The 25088-nt window shown below is 37.0% G+C and overlaps 2 protein-coding genes across 12 annotated transcripts; both read left to right on the top strand.

The window, feature by feature from the left end:
* The first annotated feature begins 550 nt into the window (after nucleotides 1-550).
* On the top strand, nucleotides 551-5102 carry LOC135593516 (NADH dehydrogenase [ubiquinone] 1 beta subcomplex subunit 2-like). Of its 2 annotated transcripts, none has more exons than XM_065083624.1 (4): nucleotides 551-731; nucleotides 2486-2531; nucleotides 2626-2688; nucleotides 4679-4717. In XM_065083624.1, exons 1-4 carry the CDS (start codon nucleotides 622-624, stop codon nucleotides 4694-4696), a joined length of 237 nt encoding a protein of 78 aa, XP_064939696.1. In that variant the 5' UTR covers nucleotides 551-621; the 3' UTR covers nucleotides 4697-4717. The 2 variants fall into 2 exon arrangements, with proteins under 2 accessions (XP_064939696.1, XP_064939697.1); XM_065083625.1 differs by lacking the exon at nucleotides 4679-4717 and adding an exon at nucleotides 4819-5102 and having other exon boundaries at nucleotides 553-731.
* Nucleotides 5103-6312: 1210 nt separating this feature from the next.
* Nucleotides 6313-23447, top strand: LOC135593514 (BTB/POZ domain-containing protein At2g30600-like). 10 transcript variants are annotated; one of them, XR_010479670.1, is made up of 14 exons: nucleotides 6313-6627; nucleotides 7927-8013; nucleotides 16953-17754; nucleotides 17852-18181; nucleotides 18370-18597; nucleotides 19565-19726; nucleotides 20766-20978; nucleotides 21074-21121; nucleotides 21209-21264; nucleotides 21356-21488; nucleotides 21642-21681; nucleotides 21756-21836; nucleotides 22865-22933; nucleotides 23017-23084. XR_010479670.1 is itself a non-coding variant. In XM_065083618.1 (14 exons), the coding sequence occupies exons 3-14, from the start codon at nucleotides 16957-16959 to the stop codon at nucleotides 23233-23235; spliced, it is 2412 nt and encodes an 803-aa protein (XP_064939690.1). In that variant the 5' UTR covers nucleotides 6316-6627; nucleotides 7965-8013; nucleotides 16953-16956; the 3' UTR covers nucleotides 23236-23447. The 10 variants fall into 10 exon arrangements, 9 of the variants coding, with proteins under 9 accessions (XP_064939690.1, XP_064939691.1, XP_064939694.1 ...); XM_065083618.1 differs by having other exon boundaries at nucleotides 6316-6627; nucleotides 7965-8013; nucleotides 21607-21681; nucleotides 23017-23447; XM_065083619.1 differs by having other exon boundaries at nucleotides 6316-6627; nucleotides 7959-8013; nucleotides 21607-21681; nucleotides 23017-23447.
* Nucleotides 23448-25088: the final 1641 nt, after the last annotated feature.

Genomic DNA, 25088 nt, shown 5'->3' with positions numbered 1-25088 from the left:
CAAGTTATTAGTTATCTCTTAAAAAATGTTCTTATTTGTTCTCTCTCTCTTCCTTTTGTTGCACATCGTGTCCATAGGCAAACTTTGTTAGTTTGTTTAATTGTAGCTTGTATGTTTTCGCAATATATGAAGATTCGTTGAGAATACAATATGAAAACTATATGAGAATACAATTTATTGAGAATACAATATGATATAACCCAGCCAAATATGATTATTATCAATGAGAGAGAGAGAGCGGGAGAGAGAGAATGGCATATAATACGTCTACATACATGTATAAATAAATAAATAATATATATATTTATATTTATGGACAACCAGTGATCAATCTCAGACGCTCATCTAAAATAGATACCACCTCTATGATTTGGCTATGAGACCTGGGTTTTGGATCCGATCCATTAACCTCACAAGTCGGATGTATTTGATCTGAATCCGATACCCCGCTCCAATACGTAGGGCAGGAATCGACTCAACATCCCATCATTTTCGGATCCTATGTAGATCCGATCCGACTTCGACCTGTTAAGTCCAGATCCACGCTCGTGGTGAGTTTTCGCTTGTGGCGGGCGATTCAGCAGATCGGTAGATCGATCTCATCGAGAGAGAAGGAGACGGATGGGCGGCGGCGGGGATCACGGTGGGAGCACGACGTACAAGGGCTTCACCATCCACCACCCGAAGCGGTGGCACGTTGTCACCGGGAAGGGCCTCTGCGCCATCATGTGGTAATCTTACCTTGAACCCTAACTCTCCAAGCTCCTCCTTTTGATCTGTCAATCGAGATGGTTACCGGAGAGGGTGCAGATGTTTCTCTCAAGAAAGGGTGTAGATTTTTCTCTTGTAAGTACTGGGGTTCTGATCTGGTAAGATTTGATGCTAATCCGTGGGGAACCCCTAAATGGTGGTCATTGCTGTCCTCGATCTAACAGTCAGTCTGTCTTAGGCCGTATTCCGGGATCTATGGTCTAATTTTTAATCTTGATACATAGATCGTACAGACTAACCAAGAATTCCTCCCTTCTACACCTCGAATTTAAGCTATCCTTTTGGCTTACTCTCGTCTCAGGTAACAGTTTGCTTCCATCATTTTATCTGAAGGAGAATCAGGAATCACAATAAAAATTAGTTTTTTAAAATTTATGATCGATCTATTTCTGAAGAACATTTGATTGGTTCTGTTGGTCCGTGTGGTTTTCCATCTGTCACAGTTGACTGGGACTTTGTCACGACCTACAAATGGCATCGTTAGGATCACAGAAAGTTGGTCTCGGATGATGCCTATTTTATGACAACTCCTTTTCTGATTACTGATCAATTAGCTTTTCTATACTGCTTGAGTGGTTATCATTTTTGTCCTAACACAAAACCCTTGGTCACTTATCTGAGTTGTCATTTGTATCATAGTTGGTTTCCAGCAATAATTGGGGTTAACATATCACCAGTAGATATATAAAAGCACTTTACATAATTTGTTTTTTAATGTCAGATCTTGTCCAATTTTTGGGGCTTAAAATAACATGACATAGTGAAGTTTTTGAATGATGATTTACATTCTAGTTTAAACTTAATGTATGGGCATAGTGATATTTTTTAAGATAAGCTATTGCAACATCACTTCTGAATGTGGCCTGGAAGCAAGGCAGTAATACGATTGACTGCCTTGTATAAGCTCTATGCAAAGCCATTAAATGTTGAATGTTGCAGCTTTAGGACTTGAAATTGGTTTCCTTCCCTAGAGCCTTCTAATCTTTGTAGCTGTTTTCCTTGTACACACCATCCTTTAGGGTTCCATCCTTTGAAATCAATCGGAACTTTGGCTTGATGGACTCGGGCCAGGATTTCGATTGAGTTCAATCAGCTCTGTGACATGGTTTCCTGAGAAGATTGCTGAACAATTTGCACAATACTAGTTCTACAAGGGGACTGCCCTTACTGTGTTTACTATGTTCCTTGACTCGAGTACAGCCAAGTGTTTGGAAGTTGTCTGGAAAGTTCAGGTAGCTTAATTGAGGGGGATGAACAATGGCCATCTAGGTCTGGAAGATCCAAGCCACACCTTGTGTGTTTTGATGGAAGGTGACACGGGGTGGTTGCAAACCAATCACCTGGTTGTATATTAGTCAATTTATTCTCAAAATCAGTGTAATGTCTATCACAAGGTCATGTTCTCATTCACTGCTTGGAGGTCATCCATTTGGAATGCAGCTAATACGTGTCACTGAGTGCTTGTAGATAGCAAGTGTACAATAGCATGTGCATCCCCTGTATATGCCATTGAGCCAAAAGAAATAGATTTGTATTAAATGAAGAATTGTTTCCAACATAGTGACAATGGTGACACTTGTACATAGCAAGTATACAATAGCATGTGTGCCCTGTATTTGCCATTTAGTCAAAAAAATAGATCATATTGTGAAGAATTTTTTTCAACATTGTGACAACGGTGATCCATTTGCAGATTTTTTTTTTCTATTTGCAGGTTCTGGATACTTTACAGGGCTAAGCAGGATGGTCCAGTAGTGTTGGTAAGTTCATTTATCAGAATATTAACATATCCACTGATTTTTGGTTCTTTTTTCTATCTAAATATATATTATGGTACCAATACTATCTTCATAGGGTTGGCGTCATCCTTGGGAAGGACATGGCGACCACTCTCATGGCCATGGACATGAACATGAGGTACTACTGTGCAACTTACTCCTTAAGTTTGTTTGATTCTTCTGTTTTACTTGGGCATGTTTCATTATCCTGCTTGTGCCCTTTGGGACAGAACCGTTATATGCCTTCTACCTGGTTGTCCTAGCATATAACAGATGTAGCACCTATAATGAAAAAGTCCTATTTGAATAAAGTTTACATGCTTTTCTTTTATGTGAGCATAGACATTTGCATGGATCAAATTTAGCTCATCACTTCATATTTACATAATTTGCACAATTGGACTATTAATTTTGATCAAGCATTTTGTACAGTTACTATGTGCATAAATTTATTTCAAACTTCCTCACACTTGAAGAATGCAAATTTCTGCTGATACTATTTGAGGAAATGGCCTGCCTTATCTATTATAAATTTTAGGAGAAAGATTGCAGGTAGAGATTGGAAAGTAGGAAATAAAAGGGAAGCAGTAAACCATATTAAATATCATCTCCTGACAAGTGATTTCCCCATCCCTTGTGCAGTATGAGATCTTGAGCAAACCTCATGGTTTTGGCCATCATTCATTCTTTAATTATACTCGAGTTGTTCCTCCCTGCACCGGAGCATGAAGTGTACACATATGTGCCATTTGCTAAATTCAGAGCAATAGTATGCAGGTGCATATTCGGAATAAGGGTTATGGACCTTGTGAGTTATGCTCCATCCATCTGATAAATCATTACATATCATGAAGATATGATCAATATCCTCAATGATGGTAGTCACAAGAAAGGAGAGGGTAAGTGGAGTCTGCTTGATTTATGGACCTTGCTAAATATGCTCCATCCATAATGATAAATAAGAACATGTCACTATCCCAGTCCTGTTGTTTTCTTAGGAAGACTTTTGTATTAGGAAGACTGGTTGGGTATGATTGACTGTAAGTCCATGTAACAGGATGATATGACGTAGGTGGTAGTCAATTAAGTTGCATTATGGAATGTGGCCATATAGAAGATCTAGATAACATGAGTAAATATCTGGAAGGCATTCCATAGGATGTGGTTTGATTACCCATCTTTACAAAATTGTGTTGCAGATGCATTGTTCATGATGATTGATGCAAGGGTAAAATCATCCATGTAACAGGATGATATTATGTAGGTGGTAGACAATTAAGTTGCATCATGGAATGTGGCCATATGGAAGAGCTAGACAACATTAGTAAATATCTGGAAGGCATTCTATAGGATGTGGTTTGATTACCCATCTTTACAAAATTGTGTTGCAGATGCATTGTTCATGACGATTGATGCAAGTGGTAAAATCATTAAGGGTAAATTAGATGTCTTGCCAAATGGTGGACCAGTGTCCGTACGTAAATGCATTCTTCCATTGGACCCTGACAAAAAATATGCTGTTGAGTGTTCTCCATGGGAATTTTTTCTATGTATACTACCACCACACTTTTTATTGATGGATGAAGTCATATTAGGATGGGAATTCAGACTTGATGTGAAGTTAGATGAGACCACAAAGTGGTTAATGGATACTCAATCCACCTGTCTGGTACAAGGCACAATTATACTTGGATCATATCTGTAATTTTTTTTTGCATTATATCCTTTGCTAGTTTAGTTCCTTTCTTTCTAGTCTGTTTTTAGTGCACTATAGGTATCTTTCTGGTTGATATGTTTTCACTTTGTATTTTCATGCTCATTTTAAACTATCTAGATTTGAATATTGATAAAATATAACGAAATCAGCTGTTTTCTTATACAATAAAGGGAGCTTCTTTCTTATGTTCCACATTTTTATGATCATGCTTGAAATATCTAATTTGAAGACTCAACCTTGGACTGTACCATGCAAGATTATCGAATTACATTACTTCATGTGGTTTACATATGCTTCATTTGGCTTGAATCGATGAGTTTATGCTAGACTTTGCTAAACCATGGTCAGAAGTATTTCTGGTTCTAAAATTATGGTATTTATCAATTTCAACTTTTACATCTTCTGCATATAGGATAACTTCGTTTGGTAAAATACTGGTGGTATTTCATTGACTAATTGGATAACTTCTTTTGGTAAGAACACCTAGCCGGTTGTTGACACTGGTAAAGAGTTATTGAAAATAATGTTTGTACCTCACCTGCTGCCGAACAGGAATCACATTAGGATCGCGGCCGTGGCCATCAAGGGAGTCTCCAATCTGTTATGTTTAACAGATCAGTTTACTGAATAAATTTGGTTTGGGACATGTAGCAAACTTGAAGATGTTTATCCTGTTCGTTCTGCTATATACTGGACCAGTGGAATGTCATTGTACAAGTCAATGAACTATGACATCAACGCTACTGCAAGTACTTTAGCGTCTGCATATTTGTCCTGTGAAACTTTTTAATAATTGTTATTTTCTTAAATTACAGAAATCTCATTATTGTTGCCGAGATTGGAAGAGGAACATTTGATAAAAGTATAGATAAATATAATCGGGTCTGCAGGTTTTTATAAAGCTATTCAGTTGAACGAATGAATGAAATATCTCAAAGATGAGTTGAGCCTTGTTATAATATGAACCCATGCGCTTACCTATTGTCATGGATTTAATTGAAATTGTTTAAGTCATGAGTTATTTTTACGGCAAAGTTACGGATTTGGTTAGAGTTACTTAAGTCATGATGTATTTTTGTATGAATTTTTCAGATTTAGTTGGGATTGTTTAAGTTATGATGTATCTTTGCGATATACGTCTGCAAAAGGTTAGTCAATTTGTAGCTTTGCTTAGGTTTTGTAGGATTTGTAAAAAGAGAAAGTTAAATAGTTTGAAAATGAGCGATGAACAAATTTTGATGTTTCGTAAAGAGGGAAGTTTTATAAGTAATTTAGCATACATTTTAAGTGTAAGAGAAAAAAAGGGAAAGCAAGGATTTTAGAAGACAAAATGAATAGTTTGTGTATATCGATTAACATCAAACACTATCTCGAAGAAGTCTCATCCTCTTTGGGGTCATTCTAGAGGTTTTAGGGTATTGAGATGATTATGCTTTGTGACTATAGAAAACATGTTATGGCATATAAAAATTATTTTAAAATCATTTTGGGATAGTTTTGTTCAATACAGTGAGCAGTTATGAATTATCGTTATTTATATTTTTAAATAAAAAATATATAAAATCAAGTATACTACTAAACATATGTACATATGTACAAATATGTAAAAGCAATGATACTAAGAGAGTCGAATGGTGGTGGATTCATCAGATTCCAACTTCTAAGTGATGCAAATAAGTGATCCAACTTCGCTTATTCTCGGTCATTGGCAGCTAAACTTACCCATGTCATCCAGCTTAGAAAGACCATCCAATTTGGAATTACTGACCTTTTTTCGTTCACCAACAGCGTACCCCGCATTCCTTTCGGGCGCCAAAGTGGGAGGAGAGGACGCATTCCTTTCGGCCACCAAAGTGGAAGGAGAGGAGGGAGGGTTTTTGGGTACACAGTCGCCGGAGTACAGATTTATTTCTCATCTATAAGCACAGGACAGAAGTTTCATGATAAAGCTGTTGATTAAATAAGAATTTTAGACAAACTAGGATAACATTACCAGAACAAAGTTATACCCTCCTGTATTCAGGCTCCCTGCTTCCTCGAATAATGAGGCGGGTTGCTATTAGGGTGGTTTGAAAGCTGGTAGGAAATATGGAGCTCCTTTCTTTTTTTGTAACAACGGCACGGTCAAACACGTAACGAAGTGAACAGAAAAATCTACAGAAGGCGCGACGTCATCACACAAAAGAGGTGAGAGAGAGAGAGAGAGAGAGAGGCGCTGGATCAGATCATCGGGAGATCGGAAGCGTGAGTGCACTTCGATCCGAGGATTTCTTTCGGAAGCGTGAATGGAGCATGTGTAGTGGGCGCGACGTCAGCACGAGAGGGAGAGAGGGTGGACCAGATCGTTGGGAGATCGGAAGCGTGAGTTCACCTCGATCCAACTATTTCTTTCTTTTTCCGATAGCTTCTGACGATTCTTGAGTTCGTTCTTGTCGACTCCGTTTTCTCTGTCTCATTTGATGTTAAATCTTGAGATCGGAAGCGTGAGTTCACCTCGATCCGACGATTTCTTTCTTCTTCGATTGCTTCTGACGATTCTTGAGTTATTTTTGTCGGCTCCGTTTTCTCTGTTTCATGTGATGTTAAATCTGACTGCTCGGTGTGGATCTTAACCTCGTCTTACGCCTGTTTCGGTTTCCAGATTATTCTCCAATAAGAATGATCTGATTCTTTCACAATACAGTTGTGGAGAGAGTTTTTTTGTGATGAAAGTGAAGTCTTTCGCCCTAAAACTTGTATTCTCGATTGTTTTGATCTTTGGATAAGAGATGAGACTTTGACATCATCAAGTCTTTTTTATGGATTTCAGTGGTTCATTTAAATTCGACATTTAAGGGGGAAAAATAGTTTTTATTGGATAAGATCAACAAATAGTGAGTCAGCTTTGTGATGAAAGTGATCTGATTCTTTCACAAGACAGTTGTGGAGAGAGTATTTTTGTGATGAAAGTGAAGTCTTTCGCCCTAAAACTTGTTTTGTCGATTGTTTTGATCTTTGGATAAGAGATGAGCCTTTGACATCATCAAGTCTTTTATGTGGATTTCAGTGGTTCATTTAAATTCGACATTTAAGGGGAAAAATAGTTTTTCTGGATAAGATCAACAAATAGTGAGTCAGCTTTGTCTCCATCACGGTCAGTGCCGCTATTGGAACACCTTGCAGTGGAAATAACGCCAATTGTACATGTTTGGGGACCTACTTATTAGCATATGACCGTCTTAACCTAAAAGTTCAATTTTAGGGTTTCCGAAACCCTTCCCAATCAGCTGGAATTACATGGATTATGAGTGTTGAGGCATGTTTCCTCAAATTCTCTTATCATTTCGTTGTTTTAGAGATTGTTTGTTTGATTTTTTGATCCTTTGAGAAAAAGGAGATCAAATTTGAGGCGGGTATTCTCCAAGATGACGTTTTCTTCCTCTTTGTCGGTTTCTTGTGGGGATCCCATCTTGGTTGGCGTCAAACCACTAATATTTCTAAAGAACAAGTTTTTCATCGGCAAGTTCTGGCAAAATTATGAAATCTTTTCTCTCTGAATCTAATTTTGGACTCATTCCCGCTGTTGTCTTGTTGGCAATATTGTCATCTTTATCGATTTAAATTCCTGGAACATAGCTGCCATAATATATTGTGATTTCATGTGGTGCTTGCTTTTTTCAGGTTTGGTTTAACTGATAGGTGTTGTCCTTTAGCTGCAGATATTTTCTTTTGATGAATGGAGTAAGATAAGATCTGGTTTGTACTTTGGTAAGTATATGTTTTCTTATTTTGTAATCAAACCTTTGATTTAGGAATTAGTTTTTATTTCCTTGTTTGCTATTGTGATTTAGGAAATATTAATTTTATTTTTTTTATTATCATTGTAAATTAGAAAATAATTATTAAGCATTTCAAATAGAGTGATATCATATTTGTTAGTATATTAAATAAAAATTATATTAAATAAATATAAAAATTAATTTTTATTTTAATTAGAGGGTTCACCTTCTCCTATTTAAGAGGATGGATTCTCCATTCCCATTTAAGTGGAGGGAATTATATTCTCGCTAAGCCAAGTCTAGCATTTGAAGGAACGAGGAATTGTATCCTATTGTGGATAGATAGGTTTTTCTATCTTTCTTGAAAAAAATAAAAATTTTATTTTGATTCTTTTAAATGTTTAAATTTTATTTGTAGTTCGAAAATATTTATTAATCCTTGAAATGTTAAAATTTTTATTGTTGGATTAAAATATATTATCTAAAATTTTTAAGATATTCTTTAGTCCCTTTTAAGGTTTAGAATTTTATTATTTGATTAGATTATGTTGAAATTATTCATACCATATGTATTGAATGTATGATATCTGATTTTTATTTGAATTAAGAATGTTATTTATTTGTATTAAAGATTATTTTTTAATCTTATCTTTTAATCTATTATTATGTTTAATGTATTATTATTAATGGATATATGTTGTCATAATTCGAAATTGATGAAATTAGGTACAATTTGGGTTGAAATAGCCTATAGGCTAGACCTAGTCAATAGGTCGGCCAGGCCCCACTCATGGGTTAAGCCACAACCCATTGACTAGGCCCAATCAATAGACTAGGCCCAACTAGTAGGCTAGGCCCAACCAACAGGCTAGGCCTTAGCCCGTAGGTTAGCTCAGCCTAACCTAACATAGGCGATTACGTGCGACGCATATGACCAGTCCATGTACCAAGGGCTAGCCCAGCATAGTGTGGTGCATGTACAATCATGTGTAATGCATATGATTAGTATATGGGTTGGCCCAACCTAGCCTAATATTATGTAATTGTTGGATTTGAGCCAAAATATTGATTGAACCAAACCAGATTTAATCAGTTAAGTCGATTTAGGGTGATTTCGAATTTGTTTGACTTATTCAAATATGTTTAACTTAAATTGAATCTAATCTTGTCCAAATTATATTAGTTTAGGGTGGTTTCAGACCAGTTAAATAAGAATTATAGATCATTTTAGTTGGGTTTTAATTAAATCGAGTTCAATTAGATCGATTGAACTAGGGTTCTAGTTAATTGAAGGCTAATTTGTATTATTTGATATTGATGATTTTTGAAAGAGATGTTTTGAATGCGTTATTTCATCTCGATATAGACATGACTAGTATGAGGAACGTGTTCTCATTTTGGAAGGTAAGGGACACCACTCTTTCCGTTGTTAGGAGTGCGATATGAGTTTGTCTCCATTCACTGTTGGAAGAATACAAACTCATCCCGTAGGATAAAGCCTCTCCATCAGCTCTTGGGGGAGTGCTCCTTAAGGTAAATGATATTCGCCAATGAGATGATTGATTTTTAATCATATATTTATTTTCAATTGATTTATAGGGGTTCTTAGCGTTACTAAAATTTCTTTGTTTTTGATTTTTCGAGTAGCCTCCCACTAGCACTAAATCGAATTCCAGTGAAGAGCAGACTTTTCTCTACCACTAGGTAGAGCCACTTGGATATTTCTTCGAGTTAATATTACTAGGTTCTTCAATAAATACTTTTGACTCATACTTTGATGAATAAATGAATTGTAATAAATGCTTACACGTTATGAATAAAGTGATGTTTATTTATTTGGTTATGCATGTACTTGTGGAATGATGTGATCCTGTAAAAAAAAAAAAAATTTAGGATGTGACATCTTTTTATGGTAGTATGGTCTAGGGCCTATTGCTCAAGGTGCTCGTCTCTTATCTTGATCAATGATCGTCTTTGTCCTATTAAAGGAGTAATTGAGCCAATTTGAGAGAACAGTGGTTCTATTGCTCGAGGTGCTCGTGGTCGTAATGCCACTAGCTTGCGCACTTGAAGATGTGTTCGAGCAAGCCATAACTTGGAATTTCCATTCATTGTAGAGCAAACCTAGTTCTCACATACACCTGTTACTAATTATGTGCCAACTTCTTTGACATCGCAGAATGCACCTCGTGCCCCAGCACTTGCCAATGGTCCAGATGGTGTACATGGAGTCTTCAATGCTGTTAGAGGTTGCTTTAAGCGTTAGGGAGGAGCAAGATGGAGCTCCGTGGGGTGGAAATAATACTTTAGATCATATTAAGAGAGTGAGACCACTTATTTTTAAAGGAAAACCAAATGCAATCTTCGTTGAATGTTGGATCCGTCAAGTGGAGAAGACATTTGAAGCTATCAAATGTAGTGAAAATCTAAAGGTGTCTTTTGCTTCTTTCATTTTGGAAGGGAAGGCAAATACTTGATATACCTCAAAAAGGAGGATGTTGGAGGCAGGAGACAATAAGGTGACTTGAGTACAGTTTAAGGATGCATTCTATGAGTAATTTTTTCCTGATTCAGTTCGTTTTGAGAAGCAACAAAAGTTCCTTAACATCCACCAAGGAAGTAGGATCGTGATGGAATACGATCATTATTTCACTAAGCCAGCCCAATTCTCTCCACATAATGTGTTTAATGAATATCAAGGAGTTTGTCACTTTGAAAGGGGACTTCGTCCATCAATTAGAAAGTCCGTTGTTGTATTGATTTTACCAACATATGCTAAAGTACTAAATCGAGCTTTGGTGGTGGAAAAATTAGATAATGAAGTGCAATAAGTAAAGGATCAAAAGCGACCTTTTAGTATTGTATCATCTACGTATGAGGGATCACATTCTGGACCCTCAGAGCATCAATAGGCAGGAGCTCCCGGTAATTAAGTCATCATAATATGTTATTTCTTTGTGAAGACTAATCAAGTTTTCACCTCATGCCCCATGGGATAGTGTATATGCTTTTATTATCAACAACCAAGGTACATGTCGAAGGACTGCCTTGGAAGCAACATCAACGTCGAGCTCCACCCCAAACAGTTAGACTACAACAGCCAGGATCTAGAGAGGGAGGTCAGGCGAGGGTTTATGCATTGACCTAATAAGATGCTGAAGCTTTGAGATTTATTATTAAAGGTATTATCACACTCTGTGATATGCCTGCTTCTGTGCTTATATATTCTGATTTTACGCATTCTTTTATATTACCTTATTTTGTTATGAGATTGCATAAGAATCCAAGGATAATAAATAATGTGTTAATGGTAGCAACACTAGTTGGAAACTCTCTGATAGCTAATCAGATATTTAGAAACTGTATTATTACTATGGAAAGTCATGATTTGCTAGTAGATCTTATTCTACTAGAGTTCCAAGATTTCGATGCTATCTTGGGTATGAATTGACTTTCATCATACTATGCAAGTGTTAATTATTTCTAAAAGATTATTACTTTCTCACCCCTAGATCAACCATCTTTTCAGTTTATTGGGATTCAAGAAAAGCTCCATTATATTATTTTAGCTTTGAGTGCTACTCAACTATTACTGAAAGGATGTTAGGGATAATTGGCCTTCATTTCTGGAGAAGAATCTAATAAGTCAGTATTAAAGGATATCCCTATTGTATGGGATTTTTTAGATTTTTCCTTAAGATCTGCTTGGACTGCCACTAGATAGGCAGATTAAATTTCTAATTGATCTTCTACCTTGGCACTGTACCTATTTCTAAACCCCCTTATAGAATGACACCAATTGAGCTAGAGGAGTTAAAGAAACAGATTCAGGATCTTTTGAACAAGGGTTTTATTTGACCCAGTGTATTACCTTGGGGTTCACCTGTCTTGTTTGTGAAGAATAAAGATGAATCTATACGGCTATGTATCAATTATAAATAGCTTAACCAAGTGACTATAAAGAATAAATATCTCATTCCCCGAATAGAAGACCTATTTGATCAACTTCAAGGTACTTAGGTATACTCATAGATTAATTTGAGATCCAATTATCATCAATTAAAGATAAGAGAAGGAGATATATAGAAAACTGATTTCAGAATACGATATGGTCATTACAAATTCTTAGTAATGCCTTTCGGACTTGCAAATGCATCGGCTATAATCATGGATCTCATGAATAGGGTGTTTTACACTTATCTTGATAAATTTGTAATTGTATTCATTGATGACATCTTGATCTATTCCAAAAGTAGGACGGAACATGAACACCATCTCAAGATAGTTTTGGAAGTTTTAAAACAAGAGAAACTTTATGTAAAATTGAGTAAGTGCAATTTTTGGCTCAATGAAGTTATGTTTCTTGGTTATGTAATTTTAGGTGCTAGTATATCTGTTGACCCCCAAAAAATTGAAGCTGTGATAAATTGGAAGTAACTTTCTAATGTTTTAGAGATTAGAAGCTTCTTGGGTTTAGTTGGATATTATAGAAGATTCGTAGAAGGTTTTTCAAAAATAACAACACCCTTAACCAGGTTGATGCAGAAGAATATAAAGTTCGTGTGGGATGATAAATTTTAACGAAGTTTTCAAGAATTGAAGGAAGAATTAACCAGTGCTCCTATCTTAGTGATTCCTTCAGGAGGGGAAGGTTTTGTAGTGTATAGTGATGGATCACTTCGGGTTGTATTCAAATGAGAGGGTAGTTGTTTATGGATCTAGACAATTAAGGTCTTATGAGAAGAACTATCCTACTCATGACTTAGAGCTAGTAGTTATTATTTTTGCACTGAAAATTTGGAGATATTATCTCTATAGACAAACTTTTAGAATCTTTGCAGATCATAAGAGTCTCAATTATATCTTCACACAGAAGGATTTAAATACAAGACAAAGAAGATGGTTAAACTTTCTAAAAGATTATGATTTTAATATCAACTACCATCATGCGAGGCTAATGTAGTCGCTAATATCTGAAGCAGAAATATTTCAAGTCTTATAGCTTATATGAATATTCAAAGAAATTTTATGATGGTAGAGTTGGTACATTTGAAACTAGAACTTTTATTTGAGACAAATAAAGATTTTCTAGCATGCTTGATGTCACAATCATATTTGGTAGAAAGGATTAAAGAAGATCAGAAGGAAGATGCATATCTTCAGATGATAGCTAAGGGATCTAAACCTGAGTTCCTCGAAGCCGAAGATGGTTTATTACATTCTACAATCGACTTTGTGTTCCCAAAAGTTATTTAGTAAAGATGCAATTTTTGAAGGAGGCCTACAGATTAAAATTTAATATCCATCCCAAGACTACCAAGATGTATTGGGATTTATGCCAAAACTACCAGTGGCATGATATGAAAAGAGATATAGCAGCATTTGTCTCTAAATAAATGTCTAATCTACTAGCACCTGAAGACAGAACATCAAGTATCGCAGGAAAATTATAAAAGCCTTGAATTCCTAAATGAAAGTGGGAGTAGGTCACTAAGGATTTTGTGACAGGACTAACCAAAACTACGAAAGGACATAATGTAATTTGGGTAGTAGTGGACATATTTATTAAATCCGCTCACTTTCTTCCTGTTAACAAGAAGTATTCATTCGATAAACTAGCAAGCCTATATATTAAAAAGATTATTTGATATCATGGGGTGCTAGTTAGCATTATCTCGGATAGAGATCCAAGGTTTATTTCTAAGTTTTGGGGAAATCTATAAAAATCTTTAGGCACACAATTAAAATTTAGTATAGCTTTTCATCCGCTAACTAATGGTCAATCTGAGAGAACAAAACAAACTCTTGAAGATCTCTTAAGGGCTTATGCCTTGGACTTTGGTGGAAGTTGGGATATGTACTTGCACCTAATTAAGTTTGCTTACAATAATAGTTATCACTCTAGTATACAGATAGCCCCATTTGAAGCTCTTTATGGAGAAAGTGCAGATCACCTGTGTATTGGGATGAGGTGGGGGAACAGAAGCTTTTGAGACCTCAATTAATTTAAAGAGATACTGATGATATTCGAATCATATGTTAGAGATTATTAGTAGCTCAAAGTCGCCAGAAAAGTTATGCAAAGAGATTTGGAGTTTAAAGTTAGTGATCACGTCTTCTTGAAGGTGTCACCAACCATGGGAGTCATGAGGTTTGGTTAAAGGGGCAAGTTAGCCCATAGATTTATTGGTCCATTTGAGATCTCACAAAAGGTTGGGCTTGTAGCATGCATATTGGTGCTCCTAGTGTTGGCTATCATCCATGATGTATTCCACATCTCTATACTCGGAGATATATCAGGGATCCATCCCATGTCATATCTTATCAACCTCTATAACTAAGAAATAATGTCACCTTTGCAGAACAACTAACCCAGATTTTGGAAAGGAAAGAACACGTTTTAAGGAATAAAGTTTTACCTTTGATAAAGATCCGTTGACAGCACCATTCAGACAATGAGGCAACTTGGGAAAGAGAAGAAGATGTGCGAGAGTAGTATCCTTACCTATTTTTTTAAGGTAAGTTAATTTGGGGACCAAATTCCATTTAGGAGGGGAGAAATGTAATCAAATATTCGATTTAGGAATTTGTTTTTATTTCCTTGCTTGCCATTGTGATTTAGGAAATATTAATTTTTATTTCCTTGATTATCATTATAAATTAGGAAACAACTAGTAAGTATTTCAAATAGAGAGATGTCATATTTGTTAGTATATTAAATGAAAATTTATATTAAATAAATATAAAAATAAAAAAATTTTCTTAATTGGAGGGCTCACATTCTCCTATTTAAGAAGAGGGATTTCTCTCCTTCATTCCTCGCCAAGCCAAGCCCAATAGTGGGAGGAATTAGGAGTTGATATCCTACTGAGGAGAGGTAGGTTTCCTTGCCTTTCATGAAAAAAATAAAAGCTTTTATTTTGATTCCCCTAATGTTGAAATTTTATTTGTAGTTCGAAAGTATTTATCAATCCTTTAAATGTTAAAATTTTTATTGTTGGATTAAAATATATTATCTAAAGTTTTTAAGATATTCTTTAAAACCTTTTAAGGTTCAGAATTTTATTATTTGATTATATTACGTTGAAATTATTTATGTCGTATGTATTGAATATATGATATATGATTTTTATTTGAATTAAAAATGTTATTTTTTTGTATTGAAGTATATCTTTTAATCTGTTGTTCTGTTAATTGTATTATTATTAATGGATATATATTGTCATAATTTAAAATTGATGAAATTAGGTAGGATTTGGGTTGAAATAGCCCATAGGCTAGGCTTAATCAATAGGCCAGGTTCAGTCAGCAGGCCAGGCCCAACCTACGGGTCAGGCCATAGTTTATTGACTAGGCCCAATCAATAGACCAATTCCAGTTAGCAGGCCAAGCTCAACCCGTAAGTTAGGCCTTAGCTCGTAGGCTACCTTAGCCTAGCCCAACATGGGCGGTCACGTGCGATGCACATACCAGTTCATGGGCCAAGGGCTAGCCTAGCCTGGTGTGGTGCATGCACGGTTATGTGCAGTGCACATGACTAGTAAATAAGCTAGCCCAACCTAGCCCAGTATTATGTAGTTGTTGGATTTGAGCCCAAACTTTGATTAAACCAAATCAGATTTGATCAGTTAGATCGATTCAGGGTGATTTTGAATTGGTTTTACTTATTCAAATATGTTTAACTTAAATTTAACCTAATCTAATCCAAATTATATTAGTCTAGGTTGGTTTCAGACTAGTTATATAAGGATTAGAGATCGGTTCAATTGGGTTTTAGTTAAATCGAGTTCAATTAGACCGATTGAACTAGGGTTCAAGTCAATTGAGGGTTAATTGATATTATTTGACATTGATGATGTTTAAAAGAAATGTTTTAGATGTGTTATTTCACCCTGATATAGATATGACCAGTATGACATGTTGTTATTTTTCTGCCGAGGGCAGTAGGGCAATTTACTTCAGGGATTAGCAGGATATCAGATATGACGATTGGACGGTTCCTCCATCTGCTGTTGGGAGGAACGTATTTCCACTTTAGCGGGTGAGGGATACCACTTCATCTGTTGTTGGAAGTACGATATGAGTTTGCCTCCATCCGTTATTGGGAGAATACAAACTCATCCCATAGGATAAAGCCTCTCCATCCGTTGTTGGGAGAGTGCTCCTTTGGGCATTTGATATACGCCAACGGGATGATTGAATTTTGATCATATATTCATTTTCAGTTGATTTATAGGGTTTCTACTCAGCGTTGCTGAAATTTCTTTATTTTTTATTTTCAGAGTAGCCTCCCACCAGCACTAAATCAGATTCTAGCAGAGAGCAAACTTTCTTCTACCGTTAGGTAGTGCCATTTGGATATTTCTTCGAGTTAACATCACTATGTTTTTAATAAATACTTTTGACTTATGCTTTGACGAATAAATAAATCATAATAAATGTTTATAAGTTATGAATAAAGTGATATTTATTTATTTGGCTTTGAATGTACTTGTGGAAAGATGTGACCTTGTAAAAAAAAAAAATTTCAGGATGTGACATACTTGCTTTTAGAAACTTGTAAACTATCCCTTTCCCTTGCCTCCAGTGTTGAACCCACTGATTTGTTTTTTTTTTTCTTGTCGTTTTCATCCATCAGAACTCTTTTGTTGTATAAAACCTTCCAGGTGCTTCTATGTTGCATAATTGCATTCTTTGTAAGCCACCAGCTTCTTTGAAGATAGTCTGATACTTATTTAACCTTTTCAAAGGGTTATTTTAAGCAAGTATCTCAGTTGGGTGGTTCATTGTTTTTGGTTGTTTACATTTTCCTTTTTTATCTGCTCTGTTTTTCATATGAATGATCCTTTTTAGAATTTGTTCAACTGAATCTCCTGGTCTTAGATGTTACTGACTCCCCACTTGTCTATGTTCTCCTTGCTTTAACAGAAAAATGAGTGTGGAGAAGCAGAAGAAGTTCCTCACAGTTGCACCTTTCAAGTGTGTCTGGCGTGAGGAGCTGAGGTTTAAAGAGGCTGGGCGTGGTTGTGTTGCCTTTGAAGCTTTTGCTCAAAATGATGTGACTTTGGTGTTCAGGGAGCAAGTGGGGAGCCAACACTATCATTACAAAATGGATAACAATCCCAACTATACCATCATTTTCGGTAGTCATAGAAATCGAAGGCTAAAGATCGAAGCAAGTGGGAAGACTGTTGTAGACGTTGCTGGAGTGGGGTTATGTTCATCAGCATTTCAGAGCTATTGGATTAGCATATATGATGGGTTGATTAGCATTGGCAAAGGGAAGTATCCTTTTCAGAACCTTGTCTTTGAATGGCATGATTCAGAGCCTAATTTTAATGTGCAGTATATTGGTCTAAGCAGCTGGGATAAGCATGTTGGATACAGAAATATCAGTATCTTGCACATGCCATCACATCACAATGCTCTTTGGAGCCACATAGACTATAAAGATTATGAAGGAGAGGATGATGAGGATGATGGGCTGGAGAATGTGAATGACAATTTAGGAAAGTGGGGGCTTCTTAATTTTTTGGAGAACTGGGATCTAGCTGATGTCTTATTTGAAGTTGGTACAGAAAGAAAGGTTATTCCTGCACACAAGGTGATTTTGAGTTCTACTGGTGATTTCTCCTTGGGATCAACTGATCAAAATGTTATAGAACTACCTTCAACATCATATCCTGTTCTCCATGCCTTTTTGGAATTCATATATATTGGCCGGACTCAAGTATGTTATACAGCATTTAACGATATCTATATGTTTTCTCTCTTTGAGCAACATCCTTGCTGATTTTTCTTTTGTTGGTTTTTATAATTTGGCCTAGATTGTAGAATGGCAACTTGGCCCACTACAGGAGTTGAGCTTACAATTTAAAGTTATAGCATTGGTTAAGCAGTGCGAAGAAATTATGGATCGTTTTAGGAAGAACAAAAAATTGTTTGATTCTGGTAAGAAAGTCGAAATTATCAATCTGAGCTCCCAAGTTCGGCAATTTGGTATCTTTCCTTGCGAAGTACGTCTTGACGTGGGAAAGCTGAAGCATTTTCTTGCTACTGGTGAGCATAGTGATATAAAGATACATATTGAAGATCATGGCCTTGTCGTGCAGTCGCACAAGCTCATTCTTAGTCTATGGAGTGCACCATTTGCAAAGGTGTGTGTATTCTTCTTGTCATACTGTACTGTACAATAAAGATACTTGAGCACATTTAGGTTCCTTGAAATGGTTTTGGCCCTATTCTCTTTTTCAATGGTTGAGCATCTGTCTCTTAGTTACATGCATATGTTGTGCTTGACAACCATTGATTTTCTTTTCTGTAATCTTAACCGATCACATTCCAGATGTTCACGAATGGGATGGTTGAAAGCAGTTCTTCAGACATATATTTAAAGGATGTTCCTGCAGAAGCATTTTGGGTTATGATACAGTTTATGTACAGCGGAGTACTTGAAATGGACATCACAGAAATGGGTCCTATACTAATTCCACTTCTTCTACTTGCTGACCAATTTGGCGTTTTTTATCTTCAGCGAGAATGCTGCAAACGAGTTATGGAATGTCTTTCAGAGGTATTCAGTCACTTGAATTTTCTTGTATAGTTGTGCATTTCTTTTGAATCTGATTGTTTATTCTTTCACCATCAAATTTCAATCTTCATAAGTTGTGAATAAGAGGAACATCAAGGTAATTTTCTAGTTCATACAAATCAGCTGCAAGATGTGCAAGTTTGCAATGGTTTAAGACAACAAGCAAAATGTTCATTTTTCCCATTTTTTGGAATAAATATGAAGAAATTGGATGTGTGTCCTGGACCAACTACACCCACTGGTTGCTGTTCAAAGTGAATTCTTTGTATATAGATTAAATTACTCTAAATGTTTTTAGTGACTTGTATAATAGTTTTCCAGTGAATTCACTAAATGTTTTTAGTGAATTCCTTGCACTATCCATGACATATGATAGTTTCCAGTGAAGCAACAATGCTAACTGTTCCAATCCTGTAAGATTACAGAAAGCATCTAATAGTGTATAAAGATTACTGAATAGATGATCAGAACTTTACTCGTCAAAGTCCGGTGACTTTTGAGAGTTGAATTCACGACTCCTGGTAATATATCATGACATTTATGATAGTTAATATATCTGTCATCTGTTGAAATCAGTCTTTGATAAACAAGCTCATAAGAATCTACTATAGTTGCTGTAAGGATAATGCATTTCAGCAGCACCATCATGATAAAATATAAGTATCCTACACTTATTTTATCTATCTGTATGTTCAATATCACGCGTTCCAACATGATGGTGTGGAATGTCACAGATGGGACCCCACTCTAATAGCTGTCTCTGGTGAAATGCAAGATCTTAATGCATCTCATGTGCATATATTATGCAGGTTTGGTGTTGTACTACTGGAACAAGCTCATCGATCAAGACTTATTTCTGTTTTGCAAATATAATGGACAAGGCTTCCGAAGATTTTGGAGAAGTTGCTAGATGCTTGTGTTGAAACTAATTTTTTGAAGTTTGTTGCAGGATATAGTGTGTACCATTTTACAAGCAGTTTCATCAATCCAATCATATAAACTCCTTGAAGAAACATGCAAGAGGAACTTTGCAATGCACTTCGATTATTGTACAACTGCCAGCACTGAGTTTGTGTTGTTAGATGAGGCGACCTTTAGGGAGATTCTTCTGGTAAGTTGCATTATGTCATTATTCAATCCCTCGTTAGAAATTGAATAGTATGTAGTTCCATTTACAGTTGACGTAACTGATCATCATGGCTTTCTATTGTTTTATTGGGCGTATGACCATTTGTAGAAAAGATGCACACAGCTTTATTGCATTGACATTTTTAATTCCATCATACCTCTTTGGTGAATTATGTTTTGGGTTTGACCTGTACTGCTTGTACGCTTTGTGGCTTACATTTAGAGAATGCCAATATTCTTAGTTCCATCTGAAAACTATAGTACTTTGGAGCAAGGTTTGTCGTACCGGACTGTATCGCCCGGTACGGGCGGTACGTACCGGTCCGACAGGCTAGCGGTACGCGGACCGCCCTGTACCGGTCCGCCCGTACCGAGCACTGTAGCAGTGCACTGTAGCACTGTAGCACTACTACAGTGCTCGGTACACTGTGTGTACCGCTCGGTACATCTGGGTGTACCAGGTGTACCGAGCGGTATACCGTACCGTACCGGTGCCGAGCCCGGGTCGAAATACCGGTACGGTATGGTACGGCGAACCTTGCTTTGGAGTATCTAATGATAGATGTTTTGATAAAAACACCATGCATATTGTAAATTTAACACCATGGAATCTTTTCTTTTGTGTTGAGAAGAATAAAAAGTTAGCTAATAAGTGATCAGTCTTTTGTCTCATGGTTTCTGCTAGTTTCCTGGTGCTACATAAAGTTATAACATGAATGAAGACATGTATATGGATAGATCTTGTAGCTTTGTGCTTGTTTGTGTTTGTGTGAGACAGAGAGAGAGAGAGGGAGGGAGGGAGGGACGAAGTGAGTTTCGTAAAAATTGCACTGATCTCACCTCCAATATTATGTGATTCTCAGCATGAGCATCTGTAACCTTTTCAGCTCTAGCAGTTAGGTTTTAAAAGAGGTGCAATCTAAATTATCATGGTAAATATAGTAAAACGAAATGTAATTTAGGAGATATTAGGTCCATGGTCAAATGCAAGCTTTTGGTTACGTTTATCATGGGTTTTGCAGCATGCTGATATGACTGTAACCTCAGAAGAGAAGGTTTTGGATGCAATAGTACTATGGTGCATGCAAGCCTGTAAAGTCTTTGGTTGGGCTACAGTGGATGATCTCCTTATTTCTTCAACACCTGAACAAATTTTTGGAGAGAGGTTTCAATCAATTTTCTTGCTGCTACCATTTGTGCGATTTCCATTAATGCCATTATTTTTGCTTGAGAAGGTACGTTGTAAGGCTTTGCATCCAGAATGAATTTTGCTTCTGCTTGAGGTTTGAGGTTATCAAAATTTGATTGCACATACTGTCATGTAACACAGCTAGAAGACAGCAGGCTTAGCAACCAGATTCCCATGTTTGGAGACTTGGTGAGTCATTTATATAATTTTTTAATAAAAATTATGTTTCATGGTTCTAGTTGTCTTTGAAATAATTGTAACTGTCTGATACAAAAGGTGAAGGAAGCCATTCAATATTCTGGTGGAATCAAGATGCCAGAAGTCAGTCAGAAGTGAGTTCCTTCATATATTTACATTTATGTATTTACTTTTTATTTTAAATCATATAGTTATTAAATATTAATTAAAGTGGTATTCTTTCAGTATAAGATTTCAGCACAGACATTCTAGTTACAAGGAGCTCCAATACATATGTGATGGTGACAAAAATGGAGTAATATATTTTGCTGGGACATCATATGGGGAACATGCATGGGTAAATCCTGTTCTATCCAAGGCGAGTTTCTTAATTCTTCTCTATGGTGAATTTAAGTTTCTTTTTCATAAAATATGTTGGAAATTTCTGGCTTTGTCGTTGTTGTATGTTTGTCACATTGATTCATCTTAAATTCCAGAAAATCACTCTGACAGCCAGCAGCCCTGCTTCTAGGTACACGGACTCAAAGACACTGGTATCAAGGACATACCAGGTAGTTTATGTGGTATCCATAAGATGAAACCTGAAAAGTCAAACTTACAACATTAACTTTTATATATTCTATAGGCCACCTCCTTTGCTGGACCCCGGATTGAAGATGGCCATAGTTCTGCATGGTGGATGGTTGACATCGGACACGATCACCAGGTGCCTAGAAATCCTTTAACACTTTAATGTTTGCTCATCCTTTGATAACTTCTGAAAAGTTAGCCTAGATTGTTCTTGAAGAAGCTTGTGGGCTTGCTCTAATACCTAAACCTACTATCATTTTCAATAGTTCTTTGTTTCATAATTTTGGAACACCTATGACGAAAATAAGAAGCAGATTATGGAATATATTCTTGACCTTCTATTTTATTTTGAAACTTGAACTAATAATTCTTGGCTTTATGTTTATACGTACCTCAAGAGGCCAGAACATATTATTGCCCTGAGTCCTGGATCTATCTTAAGAGTATGAATGAACCTAGATATTATTCTGCACCTTAGTTACTTGTCTGTGGCCAATGAATAAACCTATATTAAAGTATGCAAACATGGTTTGAAGTTAGGAAAGATGAAAAAATCAGCTGTAATAGCAAAATCAAGTAGACACTGGAGGTTCCAAAGGTGGTGAGAGACATTATGTTATGCATTATCTCAGACACAAATTAACAACAGACCTACAAAGGACACTCAATTTTCTCAGATTGTTTATTTGGTTGTTTCACATCTGCATCTGTTTTCCACTTTGGTGAGATCCTCATCTTCTTGGCTGACCATTTTATTTTGTATTTTGGCACTAGATCATTCTCTGATAGCAATGACAATTTCGATGCTCCTTGCTGCCATGCATAAACTGAAACTGCATTTGGGACAAGCACAAACATTAATGCGTCAGCAAATGCAATTAACTCGACAGATAGAAACTCTAGAAACTGGAGAGCATCCACCATGGGCTCTATTTATGATTCTAACTGGAGAGCTCCACTAGTCATTCACTAATCCAGGCTAAAATTCTAGAAACTAAAATTGCCTATGTAGGTGTAAAAGCAGGAAGAACAAGCCCCTTGAAAGCCTTACTGAGATACTGTTTGTTGTTATAGTCTTAAATGCAGATGCATAATTTTATCTCTTGTATTAATCAAACTTTGAAATACTGTTCAGCTCATGTTCTTCCTGCTTTTCTGTGCCAGCTGATGTGCAATTATTACACCTTGAGGCAGGATGGCTCCTCAACATACATAAGATCCTGGGCTTTTCAGGTAATCCTTCTCCTTTATGGCTTTTCCGGTGTATCTTATTTCAGTGATGAAGACAGTTCATTGCATTTTTTTTTCTGTGCTAGGGATCTGTGGATGGCAAAAATTGGACTAATCTGAGAGTTCACAACGATGACCAGACAATTTGTAGGTCTGGCCAGTTCGCATCATGGCCTGTAATTGGTCCTATGGCGCTGCTTCCGTTTAGGTTTTTCCGAGTCATTTTGACTGGTCCAGCATCAGGTGATGCCAACGTTTGGAACCTTTGTATCTGCTTCATTGAGCTCTATGGCTACTTTATCTAACTGAAGTGGATTCCAGTGGCCAAAGCCATTTTGTTGCTTGATCATACGAAGGCCATCTGTGGTTGTACATATAAACAGAACAGAAGATGGAGATGTTGGCTGCATGATATGCTTATCAGCTATGTCAAATTTTGTGTCAACTAATTTGCTTATCTTTCTGGATGATGAACGATGGAAATTTTTGCTCGATTTATGATCTGTAATTCCTACAAGTCCAGTAAACCGATGTTCCTGATGGTATTACATGATACTAATCTATTGTATGACTAATATACCTGTATCACAAACATAGTAGCTTTTATTAATTTGATTATTAGTATTTTACATGAAATAATTACTGTGTTTATGATACTTTGTAAATAATTACTGTGCATACTGTGTTTATTAGTATTCTACTGTAAGGACAAACAGATCATCCTACGCAGGAAGCGTGTTAGGATCGGAACAGCACTAAGAGGGGGGGGGAGGGGGTGAATTAGTGCAGCGGATTAAAACGTTGGTTTCGACAAATCTTTCGTACGATAAGAACGGAACTTGAAAAGCTTAACTTTAAAGCGTATTCTTAAAGTTGCACAGTAAAGGTAATAAGGAACTAAAGCATGTAAGAAGGTTTGCAGTAATGTAAATAGTAATAATGAAATGCAAACCAGAGATCACGTCGATTTTAGAGTGGTTCGGTCAAATAACCTACATCCACTTGCGAGGCCTCTCTTCGATGAGGCTCCCACCTTCCACTAGCAAATCTCTTGAAATGGAAGGGCAAATACCCCTCTTACAACCTTTTACAAGTAGTTCAACCTCATACAAATTTTCAGCAAGAAAGAAGGAGGAGAACTCTCTAGCAAATTGAAAATAAGAAAGGCAAAGACTCTTCTAAGACTTTTCTCTCAATCACTTGCTGCTCAAAGAGTTGTTTTCTCAGCTGAGACTTGAGGAGTATTTATAGGCCTCAAGAGGATTCAAATTTGGGCTCCAAAAATTTGAATTCTCTTATGTTCCCGATGCTGGCGGTGCCACCACCCAGCCAAGTGGTGCCATCGCACAGCGCTCGGGTGCTGGACGGTGCAATCGCCCAGCCCAGGAGGTGTCACCGCCCAGCTCTCGGGTGCTGGGCGGTGCCACCGCCTAGGCCAAATCAGCTCACTGGTTGGGCTCCAAACTTGGCCCAAACCAGTCCGAACTCGGGCCCAATTGGCCCCTACTTGGGTTATAGGATTAACACCTAATCCTAACCCTAATTAACGTGCTAACTATAAATTTAAAGACATTTTCTAAGCTATTACAAAGTCCGTAAGTCAAGACTTCTTCCGGCGAGCTTCCGGCGAACTTCCGACGGTCTTCCGATAAACTCTCGAAAACCATTCTGTGGACTCCCGGCAAGCTCCTATACTTCACGATTTGATCTTGGCGAGTTCCAACGAGCTTCTTCGGCAAGCTCCGATCTTTCTCGGTGAGCTCCGCGAACTTCCAACGAACCTTCCGGCGAGCTTCCGAAAAACCCTTCGGCAAGCTCCCTACTCATTCTCGGCTAGTTCCGACAACATTCCCGACGAACCTTCGGACTTCCGTCGAACTCTCGAACTCGTAACAAATCCTTCGCGCTTGACTCCAGCACTTTGTTTCGCTTTATGTCTTCATCGTTATCGTAGTTAATCCTGCACACACAAACCAAAACTCAACTCCGATCTAGACAATTATTACAACGCGAATTGACATTCTGTTGCTCGGCACGTCATTGGTTGGCGCTTCGTCCGATTCTTCAGTGCATCGTCCTCTCTTGCGGCTTGTTGCCCAATCGGCGGTTGACCTCCGCAACCCCGATAGCCTTGGCGCAATTTCGCTCTCCTTGGCCC

The sequence above is a fragment of the Musa acuminata genome, chromosome BXJ1-9 (assembly GCF_036884655.1).
Source record: "Musa acuminata AAA Group cultivar baxijiao chromosome BXJ1-9, Cavendish_Baxijiao_AAA, whole genome shotgun sequence".
Lineage (NCBI taxonomy): Eukaryota > Viridiplantae > Streptophyta > Magnoliopsida > Zingiberales > Musaceae > Musa > Musa acuminata.
The sequence above is the reverse complement of the archived record's forward strand: the minus strand, read 5'-3'. Positions and strand labels throughout refer to the sequence as shown.